General features: G+C 40.4%; 1 protein-coding gene across 2 annotated transcripts in view; it reads right to left on the bottom strand.

Moving 5' to 3' along the window:
* Window positions 1–17,023, bottom strand: part of MCTP2 (multiple C2 and transmembrane domain containing 2) — a 139,556-nt gene that overhangs the window by 85,974 nt on the left and 36,559 nt on the right. For both annotated transcript variants that reach the window (XM_037053700.1, XM_037053701.1), the window contains 4 exons: window positions 7,213–7,355; window positions 6,380–6,456; window positions 5,730–5,841; window positions 1,742–1,777 (listed from right to left, as the gene is read on the bottom strand). In XM_037053700.1, the coding sequence (XP_036909595.1) occupies window positions 1,742–1,777; window positions 5,730–5,841; window positions 6,380–6,456; window positions 7,213–7,355 (368 nt within the window). The remainder of the gene's footprint in view (window positions 1–1,741; window positions 1,778–5,729; window positions 5,842–6,379; window positions 6,457–7,212; window positions 7,356–17,023) is intronic.

Below are 17,023 nucleotides of genomic sequence, written 5' to 3'. Positions count from 1 at the left end.
TGCACTGAAGTCAAAATTCTAGAAAGTACCATGCTAGGGGAAAACAAAAAACAAAAAGACAACCCTCGGTGTGGATATAAATACTGCTCTCTGGGATCCTCTGCTCCTTCCATATTTTTGATATCTTTATCCAAGCCGTCAACATGTTCTCTCTCCCTCTTCATTCCTTTGGCCATTCTTCCATAACCTCCCCTGTCCCCCCCTAGGCTACAGTATTCCCCAAGCTCACAATTTTTCTTTCTAGCCTTTATGTTCTTCCACAAACTGCCAGTGCTCTTCCACAGGCCAGAGCTCCCTAACTAAAGATGGTTATTGATGTCCAGGACCAGAGTTTTAGTGCAGCAGCAGAATCAATAAACGAGAAAATACTGCTTTGTCAGGTTTCACCAAAGCATGCTGGGAAACTTTACTGCTTCAGATGGTTACAGAGACTCTTAATGCGGGAGCGCTGAGAGCTGGGCTCCCTTCTGTGGCCAGAAGTGATGTTCTTCTACCCTCTAGTGACTATAAAGGAATAAAGCAAAAGTTGGAGGGATTTTTGAGACAGCTTCACATTTTTCATTGTCTCTTAATTTCTCCAAAGACTCAGAGTCTTGGAAGCAAAGTGAACTGGTCACATAACCAAATACCTGATCATAGTTCTTTATTAGTGTCCCAAATGCAAAGGATGTACATTTTAGGAAGAGTCAGAACTTTGATGCCTTTAAATTTTTAAAAGGCAAGCTTTCTTAGAACCAGCTGGCCTGTCTTCCTAAGTGACTAGGGCTCATCAGGTTACAAATCTCTCTCTCTCTCTCCTTCTCTCTCTCTCCTTCTCTCTCTCTCTCTCTCTCTCTCTTTCTCTCTCTCTAACTCTTACATATTCACAAAATCTTTGTTTCAAGCCCCTTACTTTACAGAGAAGTAGATAGCTGAAGCACAGTGAAGTCAGAAATTAGAGCTGTCAAATATTAGTGCACGTGTGTGTGAGAAGAAATGCACACAAAGAGATTGCTGGCTCCTCCTCCCCATGTAACCCGCAAACCACTGCTCCCACCATGCCCGTATTTCGCCTTCACAAAGCAGCCAAGCTGTTAAATTAAGGTATAATTTTTTAAAAACATTTGGTTTGTTTATTTTTACACTAATTTAGACATTTAGTCACTTAAGTTACAACACGCTAATTTAATAACCTGGTTATTTATAATGCATTTCTACCTTGGTACACAGACAAATTGGACAGCAGTAGATATAATTGTTTCAGTAGATACTAACAATGTAAAAAATCACCAACACTTCATGAAGAAATAGCTAAAGAAACTCACCTAAAAAAGCAATAAATGGCTTTTTCAGAAGCTATGAAACATATTTATAAAATATACCATAAAATCCTTTTAATTAATTTTTTCATTGCTCCCTATAACACTGAAGCTAGTTTCTATCTAATGGTAAATAACTTTCTAAAAGACTAAATCTAACTGCAATCCACTCCAAATAATCTAAGCTTAATGAAGTGGAACCTTCTAACATGGCCGGTCCATATAAAATGTCACCACGAAAGCCAAGTGCAAGTTCAAACATCTGGCTGTGCCCTTATTAAATGAAATTTTAAAAGGGAGGTTGTGCCCTTATTCATAACAGCAGTAAAAGGGACTGAACGCTGCCCCCTGCAAAGGGTGGTTTGTATTAATCATGTATACATCTAAAGATGAACTTTTAACCAGACAATGTTCAAATAAAAAACAACAACAACAATATTTACCTTGCTGGCACTTAACCGCTTCCGATTTGACCACCGCTGAGCATTGTGTCCATTGAATGGTGAAAAATGGCAAAAGGAAAGAGAGACATAGATGCATTACCAATATAAAAATGTTATCATATTAGTTAGGTGGCACAGACTACATTCAAACGACAAACACCCCACCTTTCTCTGAGGTTATGGACAAGAAAACAGTTAAAAGCACAGAAAAAATCACATTTCTGTAGCTGTTACATCATTTTCCGACAGTGCTTTCCACAATGAAAGTACAAGGACATATAAACACTGCGCTGTCTGCAGGAGTCCATTTATGTTTTGAATTGCCTTAACACATTATAATTTTATCTCTAAGAGCAAAGTGGAAGGGCGTATTTTCACTACATGAAATATTCAGATAGTGTCTTGAAAATATTTAAGAAATTCATGGACAATGTTTAGGTTTCCATTGTATTAGATTCTAGAAAAATAATTCCAGTTACTTCTACTGATGAAACCTCAATTTTTAAAATAAGAAGAGAGAATTCTGAGTCAGTCCTGCACAATGAAGAAAAATAAACTAAAACAACTCCGAGGGAGGGGAAAAAATGTTCTGAACAGCAAGGAACTTCACTGCTGTTCTCTTTCCAGCTCTCATTTGTCATGCTAAGGCTGCTGAATTTCATTTACAATTAAAATTCTCTGCTAGCAAAATCCTCTCCTCGCTCCCATCTCAGTCCAGGACAGGGAAGCTCAACTCTGGCTGGTTAACCAGCTAACTGGATGTTCAAAGCCAGGTAAATTTGGGAGATTACAACTCAATTATGAATCTAATTGAGCAGACCACATCCACTACTATGCTGAAGGAAAAAAATACCTTCAGGCAAATGACCTACCCACCTGCCAATACATCTTTCCCATAAACTAGGGACCAGGAAATAAAGTCTTTGGGGGGAATCCACTTACATTCCAATGACCAGCAACTAGAAACACTGGTACAGAAATGACTTGAAAAGATTCTTTATTCAAAATACTTCCCCCAATAAAACTGGGAGTTCAACATTCAGCACATGGCAGAAAGTTGTGGCCAGTACACACTGTGTGTTGAGGTGCTGAAATCGGTTCTCATTGTATTTTCCTAATAGCATATTGACAAACACATCAACCCAAAACAAATACCAAAATGAATTGCCATCTCATAGGTACACAAGGCCGTTTAGGGCCTTTAGACATATAATTCTTTCGATTTTACAACAATCATAAAAGATACATAAAATGGAAATGGAGATTAATAAAAAATGATCGCTACTGTCTGATTACTACAAACAAAGAGCTACCATATAGAGAGTGTCTAGCCCATGCCAAGCTCTCTATAAAGTAATCTTCGTCTGCACAATTCTGTGAAATGGGGGAGTTTTTTTATCGCCACTCCATTCATGAGGAGATTATAGCTGTAGTTAAGAGCGGTAAGGTTGTTCTGTGAATTTGCCCTGAACATGCTGGAGGTGGGGTTCAAACCCAGGCAGTCTGATGACAGAGCCCATAACTCTAACTATAATCCTACTCTTGCCAAGGAAAAGAAAACTATACCAGGTTTGTCAGCCTTCCAGCCACCGCCTTACCATCTAACTGTACACGGCCCACATGCACATAAATCCGTGCCGAGGGGCAATTCAGAGACGCTTTGCACACGTTAAGATTTTTGTCTGCTTGGCTCTAAAGCAACAAAGATTGCCTCAATGATGACAGAAAGAGGTATGGGTACAAAACTGAGAATTCAAACTGCAATCTCTCCATCAGACTTGAAATGAAAATGGAGATTTATAAAGACATTATTCTCTATCTGCAGGTCATTGTCTTCCCAGTCTAGAGTGTGAGTTATTCCCATTTAAAAACATAATATAAAAAGACTTAAATATTAACTTAAACTCAGTTTAAAAAGCGCCCAGAGATTTCCTGCTATGTGTTATATCCAAAAGGCCCCTGCATAGGCCCTATGAATTGAATAAGTAGCTACATACGCCCCATGATAAATAATTCCTTGCTGGCGTATACTTTGATCAAGTACAGACACTGGAAAATAAAACTACCAATTGGAATATATGAGAGCAGGCAGGGTTTTCTATATTATAATACCCACATAAAATATATATAAAATAAATGTACTGCACACTAGACCTCTGCCAGACAAAGAACAAAGACAATGAGAAAAGTGCATGAGAAAGCACATACCCAGTCTGAAAAATCTCTCAAAAAAAACAGGAAGTGAGGACTCAGAGGAAAGGAGAGCCAAACCAAATAAGAGGACAAGCGTGGCTACTTTTAGGACTCAGAGATATTTGTTGAGATGTTTTACAAAAACAAACTCAAGCTGCATCCAATATTAACTTTCTGCAACTCGATGTACATTTTTAACTAAGATAGCACTGCTTTAAAACTCCAGATTTCAGCAATATTTCAATAGATATTAAGTGTCAGTGTTACTGCTAACCATAATCCAATAGATCACAGAAAAATTCACAAGGGGAATAAATATGCAGCTATTACGCAGTTTACACATGCGAGTATTTGTCATGGGGAAATTACCCAACTTTACCCACCCCACTTGAACGTGTAAGAAATGATTAGAACCTATCAGCTAGCAATTGCTCGACCATGTGGCAAGTGATACTCATTTACATTGAGCGTTATTTTAACCTAGAATCCAGATCAGGTAACTGGTCACCTATCATTCACATGGATATGGACTCTGGTGGGATACTGGGAAGCCTAAGAGAAGCTACAGAAAATCCCTTCTTCATTAAGTTAGATGGGGAAAAACAAATTTATCTTCAACAGTAATATAAGGCATTTCAACATTAAAATATCAGCGTTGTAGAGACCTGAAGTTTTAACACTGACACTTTTTTAAGAACGGATGAAGGGTTTTATTTTTTCAGTTATCATCCAATAAATACGCCTAAGATTTTTGCAGCAAAAATAGCAACAATTTAGTTGACCCTCTGGCATTTGAAAAGTCACTGTGTGGTTTTTCTACTTCTTTAAGCCGTTTTCTGAGTTTACTAGTAAATCAGTCATGATTTTCATCGTGAAAATAAATTATAACTACAAGCAAAGATGATGTCAAAATGAAGAATATTCTCCTTCTCGACCCCTGTGACTCAATTCAAGAAGCATTATTGGAGGCCTAATTTATAAACAGGCTTCACATTTTCATGCCAGATTCTAAACATGCTGCATTTTAACACATCTTGGTTCTTTTTCTAGTACGTCTTTTAGCTAGCTTTAAAAATATCTTTTAAATAAGTTATAATCAAAGATGCTTTTAGCTCTTATTTTAATGCTTGGGATTTCATTATATTCTCTAAATATAAAATGAGATTATTATTTGCCTTTACATCTTTGCTCGTAATAACAAAATCCCAGCCATATCATCACGAAACCCAATGCTTTGTGGATGTTACAGGAATCTTCACTAGGCTGTGCATTAACTAGAAATTTCTACACAACAGACCAGAGAACATTAAAATCTGTATCTTCCCAAAAGTACTCTCACTAGAGAACTTGGTAGCTAAAAGAAAAGAAGAAGAAACTGAAATGCTTCAAATACAGACTTGATCACCCTAATAATGTACAATGCAATAAGTACATCCTGGATCCTGCTTTCCATAACTGAACAATACCCAAGGCATCTAGTACCTAAGAAAATTGTAAATAAAGACCTTAATACTTAGTAAAAGTATTTTTCAGATGATATGTTACAAGCAAACAACAAGCAACATATATATTTTAATCACAGCAATACTATCTATATCCCTAGCAAAATAGAGAAAATTCTTAATTGATTTTCCTTCCTGATTTCTCAAAGAGAGGACATATATAACTATAGATAAGTGCTCTAAGTCTCTAAATATTTATTTGTTTTCCGCTCAAAAGATCAGTCCTCTGGCAGCCCACAATCAAAGGGAATGGGAAAGAAAGATTTCACAAGGAACACAATGGGGAGACTTACCTGTCTCTTGAAATCACCCTGTTTTACTACTAGATTCAAATTCAACACAATCACTCCCATGTCATCCTCCAAACTGTTTGGATCTTCCAATTTTAAGATATGTTCAGTCGTTCTACAAGCAAAAAAAACAAAAAAAAAAAAATAAGGCTAGTACTTATTGGCACTTCTGTGTAGACTTACAATGCATCAGAAGCCTACGGTAAAAGTCTCCTACATCTGACTAAGGGTCAAGACACAAGTTAAAAAAAACACGAAATTCAGAAAATAAACCGACCCTCTTCAGGGTAGAGAAATTGTTTGGTATTGCCTAACTCAACAGCTGGTTAACTGAATCTTCTCGCCTACTCCCCCAAATAAAGTTTAAATACTTGTTTTCATGTTAAGTTAGATAGGTGAAGAGAAACCTGAATATTAACAAATGAGGGTATAACATTTAATACACAGTTTACAATACATTATGGAGGATTTACTATCTGACAAGTACATTTAGGAGCTAAAAAGCAAAAATCACTCAAAAGTAACATTTTAAAACACCCTTTCCTTTATTCAGATTTTTTTCTTGTCATTTGACCTACACAAATGCCAGTCACCACGACCTTGAGCTCCCTCTAAAATTCACTAAGAACTACCCGAAGGTAAAAACACAATACCTGTTCAACTCAAGATCACTGAGCATGACAAATGCGGAGCCCATGAAATCAGATGTAGTTAAATCTCGATCGTATACCTTAAAAGAAGCCCAGCAACACAGGTTAATATGGTAAACCGAGTTTATCAAATCACTCACGAATGTAACAGGCTGAGAACTTTACACGGTACACTTCAAGAGGAATTTAGCCAAGCTGACGGGGAGAACAAGATTATTCAAACTTGTCCCTTTTCCCCCAGCACAGCCAAAACATCAGCAGAAAGTACTTTTAAGGCAGTATGCATACGCATTCAGCTGCCGTGCACAGCGGACTGCTCTCCGTGGTTTAAATGGTCTCTCATTAAAATTTAGTATTTTCCACGGTGAGCAGGTCTGTCAATTAAACAGAAATTTGTTAAATATTCTATAGCAATCTCATCTTGCACTCAACTCATGCAGTCTTAACCCAGCTGTTAGAGCAATTAATGCTTACAACCAGTAGCTCGAAGCTCTATTAAGTATAAAGTTATTCCTAATGAGAAAGGCTTTAGTACTGGTTGCTGCTGAACTAGCAGTAATAATTCTTCCACATTCGGGAAGTTTAAATACAATCAGTGGAGAGATTGTTTTCACTCTGAGTTTCTATAGGGTACATCTCACGGATCTGAAAGACATACACAATTTCGACAAAGCCTCTAAAAAGTTCTTTCCACACTAAATATTTTTAACCCAGTGCTTAAGGACAACAACAGCAAAAAAAATTAATTTGAGGAGGTTCCGTTTGAAGAAGGCAAAGACTGCTGAGAGATAAATATTTTTCAGACAAGAGCAGCTCAGAAAGCCATCTGGGATTACCTTCACACGCAGCTTCTGATCAAGGCTTTGTATGGGCAAGACCACTATCTCATCCCAAACTGGGTTCAAGTTCTTATATATGACTTTACTTTTGTACAGCGTCTTCCCATTCAGCTTAAATTTCACGTAGGGGTCGCTTGTGCCTTTGAAAGAGAAAGAGAGCAAGACAGGTTTTTCAAATACACATGAAAGCCTAGGATCTCGCCATTAAGTAAAGATTCTTTCCACACTCCTCGGGCTCAAAGCATTTCATCGTATGCACCCAGAACAAATCTCTCCCTGGGCAGAGATCGAAGGCCCCATAGGTGGAGAGGAGAGACGTATGAAGCAGTTTGGGGTAAATGACTGATTCTTCTTCGCCTTTAGTGGTGGAATATAAATAGGCTCCTTGAGCTTTTTCTGTTTTGTTTCATTGTGGGTATGTCATCACTCTATTGCCCACAAAAATTCAAGAAATAAAACCCTCTGGCACTGGCTAACAATGTCAGGAGTCCTGGGGAGAAGCCCACCCCTCTTAAGAATGGCAGTGAGTCAGTGAAAAGGGGGTAAAAAAAACGTTTTCAAACATTTGGCCAGATGGCTGACTCAACAGAACCCTGTACTTTAGAATATAATCATAATAAATAAATCAATCTCTGGAAGCACTGGCTCAAAAGATGGGGCGAGGGGACTAAGACTGGAACTGGGGCGTTGAGATTAAACGGACAAAGTTGCCATTCTTTGCCGCCGCCCGCACCTGCAGTAAAGCAGAGAACACTGTTTCAGCCCGGCCAGCTGAACGCAACATCAGCCAGGCCCTCAGCTGGCCTCGGGGCGGCACCCCTGACCCGCCGGCTCCTCCTGGGGAGCTTTGAAATGGACGCCAGAAGAAATGAATAAGGTCCCTCCAGCCACTATATCCAAAGCAGAAAAAAAGGGCCAATGACAGGCCCTCCTCCACACTCTCAGATCAATGGAGAGGGAGAAAAAAACTGCCCTGCAAACAGAATGCATGGATTACGTGTAGTGCGTGAGGGTTACATGCATGCAAACGTGCCATCATGCTTGAGACACATAACAGGGACTGGAACACACTTGTGTGTTGTTGCCTAGTGAATCATGAATAAAGAAGACAATGAACAGCCAGCTGATATTGCTACACAGAAAGAGAAAATCTTATGTGGGGAGGTACAATAGTATAATTAATTATAAAACACAGAACTAAGAATAAGTACACAAATACCAACAGTCTGTTTTGTTCATTGACTTACCCTAGGTGCCTCAGACAGTACCCAACACAGGCCCACACTTATGTACTGAGTTGAATTCTTGATGGTAATTTCAAGACAAAACAGTCTAAGAATATTGAATCAAAAAGTAGTTAGGCCACTCTGTCACTAACAATGACCAAATTGTTTAGACCCATCATTCATTGCTCGAATCTTTTACTTTTTCGGCTCCTTTTTAGGTTTCTATGTAGCTGCAGAACTAAAAATTAAGGCAATACATTTCCTAACTATTTGCACTAAAAGCCACACCCCTGTCAAGCAAGATATTACACATTGTTTAAAAGTCTTGGTAGATGAGCTGAGGAATAATTTTGGTGAGTCTTCCGGGATCGCAAGGCTACTAACTTAAAAAAAAAAATTCAACTACAAAGATACACATATCCATATTCAAATCTCACATTTTAAGTTTGGCAACATGGGGCCAAAAGCCCAGCTGTCTCTAGTTTAAACTTGGACACACACACACACACACACCCCAAGTTAAGTGGCAATTCTGAGTGGGATTATAAAAATGAGTACATTCATAGCCATTCGGTGCAATGCTCACTAGTGAGTGAGCAGTCTGCCCACCACCCCCCCCTTACAAGTCAGACTTTAACAATCATTCTGATATATATATATATATATAAAGTGGAGGGAAAACTATAATAAAAAGAGGCCTTTAATTAAATGAAATTGCCACTCCGGGATCAGGGCTTCATGCTTGTCAGCGTCCTCTCAAAATAAACATCTCAAAACCAGGCCTCAATACTGACACTTTCTCACAGGCAAAGCATACTGGGTAATCCCCAGGCATCTTGACAGCTACATAATGTTCAAACTGTTTCACGGGTGAATGGCGGCAGTTGCGTGAAAGAAAATATTAATGTCTGGAATTAATAGAAAAAGGGACCAGGGTATACAAAGCCAAACAAGGAAAGAGGGTGTCAAGTTAGCACGGCGTTAATTGTTCGGGAAAATTCGAGGAAGGGGGGAGTCCAGGGTGACTTTTCTCTCTGAGCCTAAGTGCCTCACTGTCACCGACGTGATGTCTCAACTAGGCAGGCTCTGAAAAGAGGTCGGCTGCTCAGAAATGCAACGCCCAGATTATACAAATGGCGAGAGGACACCTGAATGGGTGGACTTTAACCTTTTTCACTGGGAGCTTCAGAGACAATGAAGCTCTCTGGAATCCAGAGGTAGGGTGGTACTTGGGGAGGAGAATCACACTAGGAGGTCAGGGACGGTGCCTCCAGGCTGGGGCTGCCACCCATTCTGCCCTGGGGACCCCACAAAGGGACACAACCTCAAATTTAGAATACCAAGGCCTTCAGCATCAGTGGCCCGAGTTCCTCCGCTGTATCCCAAACACACTGTGGTTCTGCATACGCTCAGACAGATGAACAGCCGTTCACCAGTCCAACAAAAATGTCTCACCCATTCCTACGCCTGACAGCATGTGTGACAGTCCTCATTTCTGCTCATGCTCGGCGACACTATGGCCCGTCAGGTCTCCCTGGACGCCTTCCCTGTCAGGCCTGCTAACACCGCTCACGTGCCACCCACTTGCACAGGTGACAGTGCATGGCTCAGTGCCCGGCACTAGGAGGGGGGTTCAAAGGAAAATTAATCCCAGATCCTGCTCTTCTGCACCTGGCAGGCAGCAGGCAGACTGTAAATATAACCCAAGAAGAGGTAAGTGTCAAAATAGAATTGAATTTGAAGTTATGCAAGTTCACGGTCAGGGGAGATTAGTTTGGCTGGGGTGTCGGGGGAGGCTGAAAGAGAGATGAGAGTTGAAATCTGAGGGAATCTGGATGTGCAGAGAGGGACCGAGGTCTTCTGAGCAGAAGGGATCGGCACTGAAAGGGCAGGAGGGGACAGAGACCAAAGTGACAAGATTCAGATAGTGCCGGGCAAGCATTTCAATCTATTTTTACCCAGAAACAATGGGTAAGAATGTAATAAAAAATGAAGTTTAAGAGGCAGATTTGAGTCAGAGGCCAAAGTACCCAAAAATAACAGAATAAGGACTTGCGTTTTTGTTCTGTAAGAGAGATAGGGTGTTTTTGTTTTGTTTTGTCCTCTTTCTTTTTTGTATTTTATCAAAGGAAAGACACACTCACAACTCCGAAAGGTATGAAATAAAAAGTAAAGTTTCTGCCCTCTTAACTTTTCTTTACCCCCCATGACTGTCATGTGCCAGTTTCTTGGGTGTTTTATAGGAAAAAATATATATAAGAATTGCTTTTAACTCAAATGTAATCACATCACATGCACTGGACTGCATGCTTTCACTTTTGCAATTAAAGCACATTGAAGCTCTGCTCAGATCACTGATACAGATTCATTCATTTTGGGTTTTAGTGAGACAACTAACCACATTGTGTTAGTGTGTCTTCATTTATGTCACTAGTCACCAGATAACGGATGTTTACATCACTTCCATTTTCTTTACTAGTACAAGTGATACTACAGTAAGTATCTGGTATGTTTACCTTGGGCATTGTCAGTGGTTACATTTAAAAGGGATTTTTAACATTGGAACTGCTTGGCAAATTAGTGCATGCATTTTCTGGTTTTGACAGACATTGTCAAATACTTCTCCTTCCTAAATCTGTCAAATGCATACTCTCACCAAGTGGAGGCTGTATATATTTTTTTACTTGTTTCTCTACATGCTCACCAACATTAGACATTATAAACCTTCTTAAAAAAACCAATGTCAGATGAAAAATGGGATCTCCATTTTTCTCTGTTGATAGCATTTGAGTAAATCCCATTTTAGTGGCTTACATTTCTATTTATTGTCAAGAGAATTCTTGTTTATAACCTTTCCCCCCCTTTTCTTATGGGTTTATGGTTTATCATCTGCTTACAGATTTGAATGGGTCCATAATTAAGGCAATCAGTCATTGGCTATACATCTTCTTATAATTTGTTCACACTTATGTTATTTCTTGCAATGAGAAAGTTTCATTTTATTTAGTCAAATTTACCAAATTTTAGTCACATTTATGGCTTTGTAGTTTAACATTCTGCCTAGAAGACATTTTCTCACTGTACGATTTTAAATTGGTTCAGCTATGTTTTCTTCCACAGATTTTGTAGAGTTTCATTTTTTACACTTAAGCCTTTGGTCCATCTGGAATTATTTTAGTGTGTGGAGGGAAGGAAATTCAGGTTTGCTTATGAGCAGGAGAGTAAAATGATCAGAGCCAAGCTTGAGAAATATAAATCTGGCAGCAGCTTATAATTTAGAAGGCAGAAGAATCAGGCTAACGCAGGCCAACCCGGCCACTGAGATAATACAGCACCAGGGCATTGAAGACGAGGAAGAAAGCTGCCCCGAGACCGTAAGAAGTAAAAACCCAGAGTTTCACCAACACGAGCCTTGGAATGTTTGTCTCAAGAGATGCTCCATGGGCTGAAAGGGTTAAGTCACAAAAACCATTGAGAAAAGCCATTTACCATTTTCTCACTTAGAACTTCGCATTACAGAGTAAAATATTGAGCTCTGCCAAGACCTTCATGAAAGACAGACAACAATGATGAAACAGCTGAAAACTTTTCTCCTCCGTATTTCGCAAGATGGTTTTAACACACGAAACACTTGACTTGGAGCACCTATGAACATAATACTAAACTCTTCCAATTCAAAGCTATATGTCCAGAATATATGTCCAGAATTACCTAGTCGTATGCACGGTAGATAGGTTTTAAATAGGTGATAAGTGAATGAATAAAGTTTGGATTAAGATGGGCGTGGTGAATTTAAGCATCAGGCCTTGCTTTTAATAACTGCATTACCTGGGGCAACACCAGGCCCTTTGGCCTCCTGTTTTCACCTATAAGAAGAAAATGCCAACCTCGAAGAATTATGTTGAAACGGCATGAACCAATATACATCAATGATAGCAGGTCCAGCTACCCACTGCGGAAGTCCCATGTTAAGTGCCACTATGTTTAGCATTACTGCTCAATTAAGTTAAATAGGGGAGAGTGTATAACAATACGCATAGTGCTGATTAAGGATCCACTCCCTTTATTTTGGCTGTCCAAGATAATACGTACTGATCATTTGTCTCTCTCATGTCCCTCCTATGTCAAAGGTATGAAAGGTCTATCACCTCTCTTCATACAGTGAATAGAAAATGCCTTATTTTACACTTTTCTTACAAGGGTCTCACATGGCTGGGAAAATTTTCCATGCCACAATCTGAGCTGTCCTGGAAGGAGAGGGATATATAAAAACTAAAAAATAACGAAGTCTCCAGAACTCTTGGCTACCACTCTCCTCCAATCCTATGGTTATTCATTGAGGATTTCAGGGTACTTTGCAGGCAAAATCTGATGAAAATAACAGGCAGCTCAGTGTGGAGGGCACACAACAACTCGAATCTGTCATCGGGAGAGTCATCAAGAACCACATTATTTGACAATTTTGTTCTCCTCTTGGTATTTTATTTATCATCTTGAGAGGCCATTACCACATCAAGAGCATTCATGGGGGGAAAAATGGCCAATTGCACCAGGTAAGCGGTCAACAGAGCCAACAATATCACCTTGACTGGCTCAAGAACCAGTCTAATAGGCAAATAAAATGAATCTGTAACGAGGCTCTAATTACAAATAACTTCTCTTTGCTTTTTTGAATAGAACAACTCATAGCAATGTTCAAAAAAGTAGAAAGATACACACAAAAAGGAAATTATCACCATCTATAAAATTAATGTCAACATGTACTTAGACCTTATACACACACACACCTCTCACAAAAAGGTATCAGCCTTCATATTGTATTTTTACCTGTTTTCTTCACTCAGCAACACATCAGCCTCCTTACCTGCCCATAAATGTAGTTCTACAAATCTGTTTAATGGTCATTTATGTGTATGTTTACCCACACATATGAAAACTTACTATGTAGCATAATTTTAATAGCATTCTTAATTTGAACTAAAAATCCACTACATGGAATGCAAAAGCCGTATTGATAGGCAGACCTTACTTATCTGCAATCAGCAAAGCTCCTCTGTCGAGTGAGATGATTTCGCCAAGCAGTCTCTCCCAAAGAAAGGCTGCCTCGGGCTAGAAAAGTTTTCTAATTAAACACGTTTCTCAGAGCAGTTGTTTGTTCATGAAAGGAAATTGTCTTCATGCTTTTATACTAAGCTCACATTTTGTAATGTCTGATCATGCTTGTCAGGAGAGCCTAAGAGTTCAGGTTCAAGTCAACAACTACCTACCAAGTCTCGGGGGCAACTGACCTACCTATAGAAGAGTCCGTCCTGCACAAGCAGTATTTGGAGACAGGCATAAATTTGACTTTTTGCTTCTGGTTTTTATACACATGTATTTATAATCTTCTCGGCATATTCACATAGTTCAAATCGTTTCTTTTTGCCAGAATAGAAAGATTAGAAGAAGGACTAAACCTGAGCTGTTTTTCTGTTGGGTGCGTGAGTTCAGACTTTCTTCGAGTCTGGCTAACACGGAACAGCCAGGCCTGGTTTCCGGAGGACGGGCCAGTGGAGATTTCTGACAGCGGCTGCTGCCCTCTAGCAGTCAAGGCAGGAATTCCAGCTCCAGTCGCAGCCGAGGGCTTTCTTGACCAACTCAGAAATCACAATGAGTGTCTGGGGCATCGAGAGAGAATTTTTCCTCCGTCATGTGGGAAAGAAGCAGCAACATTTTTCTTTGTACAGCGAAATCTATATCACTGAAGCGAACAGTCGATTCAAACCTAGCAGAATTTCAAGCCGGGCCCCCAGCTCTCCCTGGCCTGCCCTGCTGCAGACGGCCACGACTGCTTCTAGGAGCTCTTTTTTTGTTTCCAACTACAGAATAGTTTTTCTCCATAACTGTCTACCAGCCTCGCTCTCTGTTTTGCCACCTATCACAGCCTGGTTGAACAATTCTGGAACTTTATAAAGAAATATAAGGGAATTAGAAAGGGCTAGGGGGAAAAGGAAGGAAGACAAGAGTAAGCTGGAGACTCATAAATGTAGCCCCCGGCCTCAAACTCGGCACGTTGTGAATGTTTAAGGCACAATGGCAGGAAAGAACCCACGGCCCAGTGCTACAGCTAAAATCAAAATGAAGCCAGGGACACACGGAAATGCATGGGTTCACCCTTTGTGTATTTCACCCTCTGGGTAAAACACGCCCGCACCCTGAAGCAGAACACGTCACATCAACATCACACGCAATGAAGCCAAGTGAGTAGAAATAACTACTTGGAGCCCAGCACACCATTCTCTTGGCACAGAAATGAACAACTGATAAAACCACCCGTGACCAAGAAGTCCCATTCACCCAAATGGAAGACATGCTCCGTTAAATTTAAGGCAATCAGCCTGGGTCGGGTGTAAGGCAATTTATTTCATGCAGCCGACATGGGAAACGTGGCCAGTTTTGCTCCAGGGTACTTCATGGGAATTGGGATCCATCCCTCTGCAGCCAGAGGTAACTGACTCTGTAAAGCAAGAGAGCTTCGAGACCTTCTCATCAGCCCACAGGGATGCACAGCCTCGCGACAAAGCCCAGCCGCAAAAATCTCCAGAGGAAAAAAAGTGGTGGGGACACAGGAAAGGCTATTAGGACAGACAGAACCAACTGATGATGATTTCAATCAGAATGGGAAGGGAATAAAAAGAAACAGGTTTCAAAATCCGGCTCCCCTTGGTTGCCATGGAACCCGAGCAGGCTGCCCAAACTCAACGAGTGGAGAAGCAGCAACCACTAGCTGTGTTTCGTCATGGGTGTGTACATCTTGGAGAGTTTCAGGCTGACTCTTGGGTGACCAATCTGGGGTATGTTGGTTGTGCGTGTTTCTGTTGCTTTCTCACAACATCCAGTGATCTCACGCCATCTGGTGGTCAGAGATGATACTCCAATGTGATCCAAATCCCAGTTTTTGGCTAAATAAAAAGCACTGATGGTGACCTTTGGATATACTAAAACTGGCACGTGAGCAAAACAACACAACCATAGGAATCAAAGAGAAATCCAAGAAGCATTGCATTTTAATATGAAATTAAAAAGTGGCATCGGAATCGTGAAGGGAAAGGAAAGTTTAGTCCTAGTTAATCAAATGGCCATTTGGCGAAAAGTAAAACTAAGTTCCTACTCTGGGCCAAAAATCTGAATACACTTGGGCAGATCAAAGAAATAAAACCTGAGAAGCTCAGTGGGGCCACCTGGCAGGCCTGAAATGCTCAGAAACCAAATGCGAATATACGGGATGGGCTGATTGTAAGTTCTGAACTTGGCAGGCCAAGGCGGGAGTCACATCCCAGGCCTGTAGCTTCCTTGACCAAGGTCTATCCTTACATGAGGCCTGCCCATTGCTCTTATGCATCTAGGATAACACACCTTTGAAATGTCATTTTCTTTTTTAGACCCCAAGAAGGCCCAACCACAGGCACCAGAACACGAGACCACAGAAACCTTCACTGTTATCTTTTTCCCCAAATACATCTCTGTGTGCCATAATTGTAACTTATTAACTATCCTGTATCCACCGAGATAAAAGAAGTGTTTCTCCTTTCTGCTTTTTCTGCAATCTTGGAGATGTCTGGACTTTGCTTTCTCCTACTGATGATAGATTTCATACACATTTCTTATGTCTTCTCCTTTGATTATAAATGCATAAAAGAAACTGCAAAACTGTCATTCCCTAGAGCATTTTTTATGCGTTGAGATTTTGCTTCTTGGCATGTCCTCAAAATCTTAGCTCAAATAAACTCTGGTAAAACTTTTCTACACACGTGGACATTCTTCCATCAGCAGCTGCAAGGAAGAAACTATGTTTTGCTCTAGGTCTAGTAAGAGTATCTTTTCTTTCTAAAGAAGAAATGTAAAATTATAACAATTAGCCTATTAAATAGCAAGAGGAAAACAGGTCTGAAATCAGAGGCACCTGACATTTGAGCATTTCTGTAGCAGTTCAGGAATTCACTGAACACTGATTAGATGGCAGACATTTCACCGTAGTGGGAGATCTTCAAACCTTTTGTCTAAACCATTCTTTCCAAACAGGGAAACGACTTCTTCCTGTAAATGCCTTCTTCCTGTAATGTGTTCTGAAAACAAAGGTCAACTATCTACCTGTGCTGGGAATGGAGAGGGAGAACAGTTTGCTAGAAGAATCGATCCTGAATTTTTATGGCCTAAAACTCCAATCAACCCTCCACTTTCCCACTTGCAGCCCAGGTGTGTGGCCCTAGCAGTGAATGACATTGAACCCCTTCAAAGAACGCTTTTCCTTTTGCAGTACTGCAAAGTGGCCACCAGAGGGTGCCCACAACACAGTCTTCCACTGGTCCACAGCCGGATGCTGCTCTCGCTGCTTTAACAGTAAGGGAAAATACAGGGTTCTAATGCAAAGGCTCTTGTTTCCCAGGAATTGATACTATGGGATTTAAGGGGAGCTGAGCGCTTTTCCCGTATCACAAAGTGGTGCTCATGCTGAGCCTAGAAAGCAGGGCAGCTCTAAGACACGTGCCCTTCTGCAGGAGACTGAGCCAGTGCTCAATGCCCACTGTGGCCAGCCCAGTTAC

The sequence above is a fragment of the Sturnira hondurensis genome, unplaced genomic scaffold, assembly GCF_014824575.4.
Source record: "Sturnira hondurensis isolate 20B ecotype Veracruz unplaced genomic scaffold, ASM1482457v3 Scaffold0007865, whole genome shotgun sequence".
In the NCBI taxonomy this organism is placed as follows: domain Eukaryota; kingdom Metazoa; phylum Chordata; class Mammalia; order Chiroptera; family Phyllostomidae; genus Sturnira; species Sturnira hondurensis.
The sequence above is the reverse complement of the archived record's forward strand: the minus strand, read 5'-3'. Positions and strand labels throughout refer to the sequence as shown.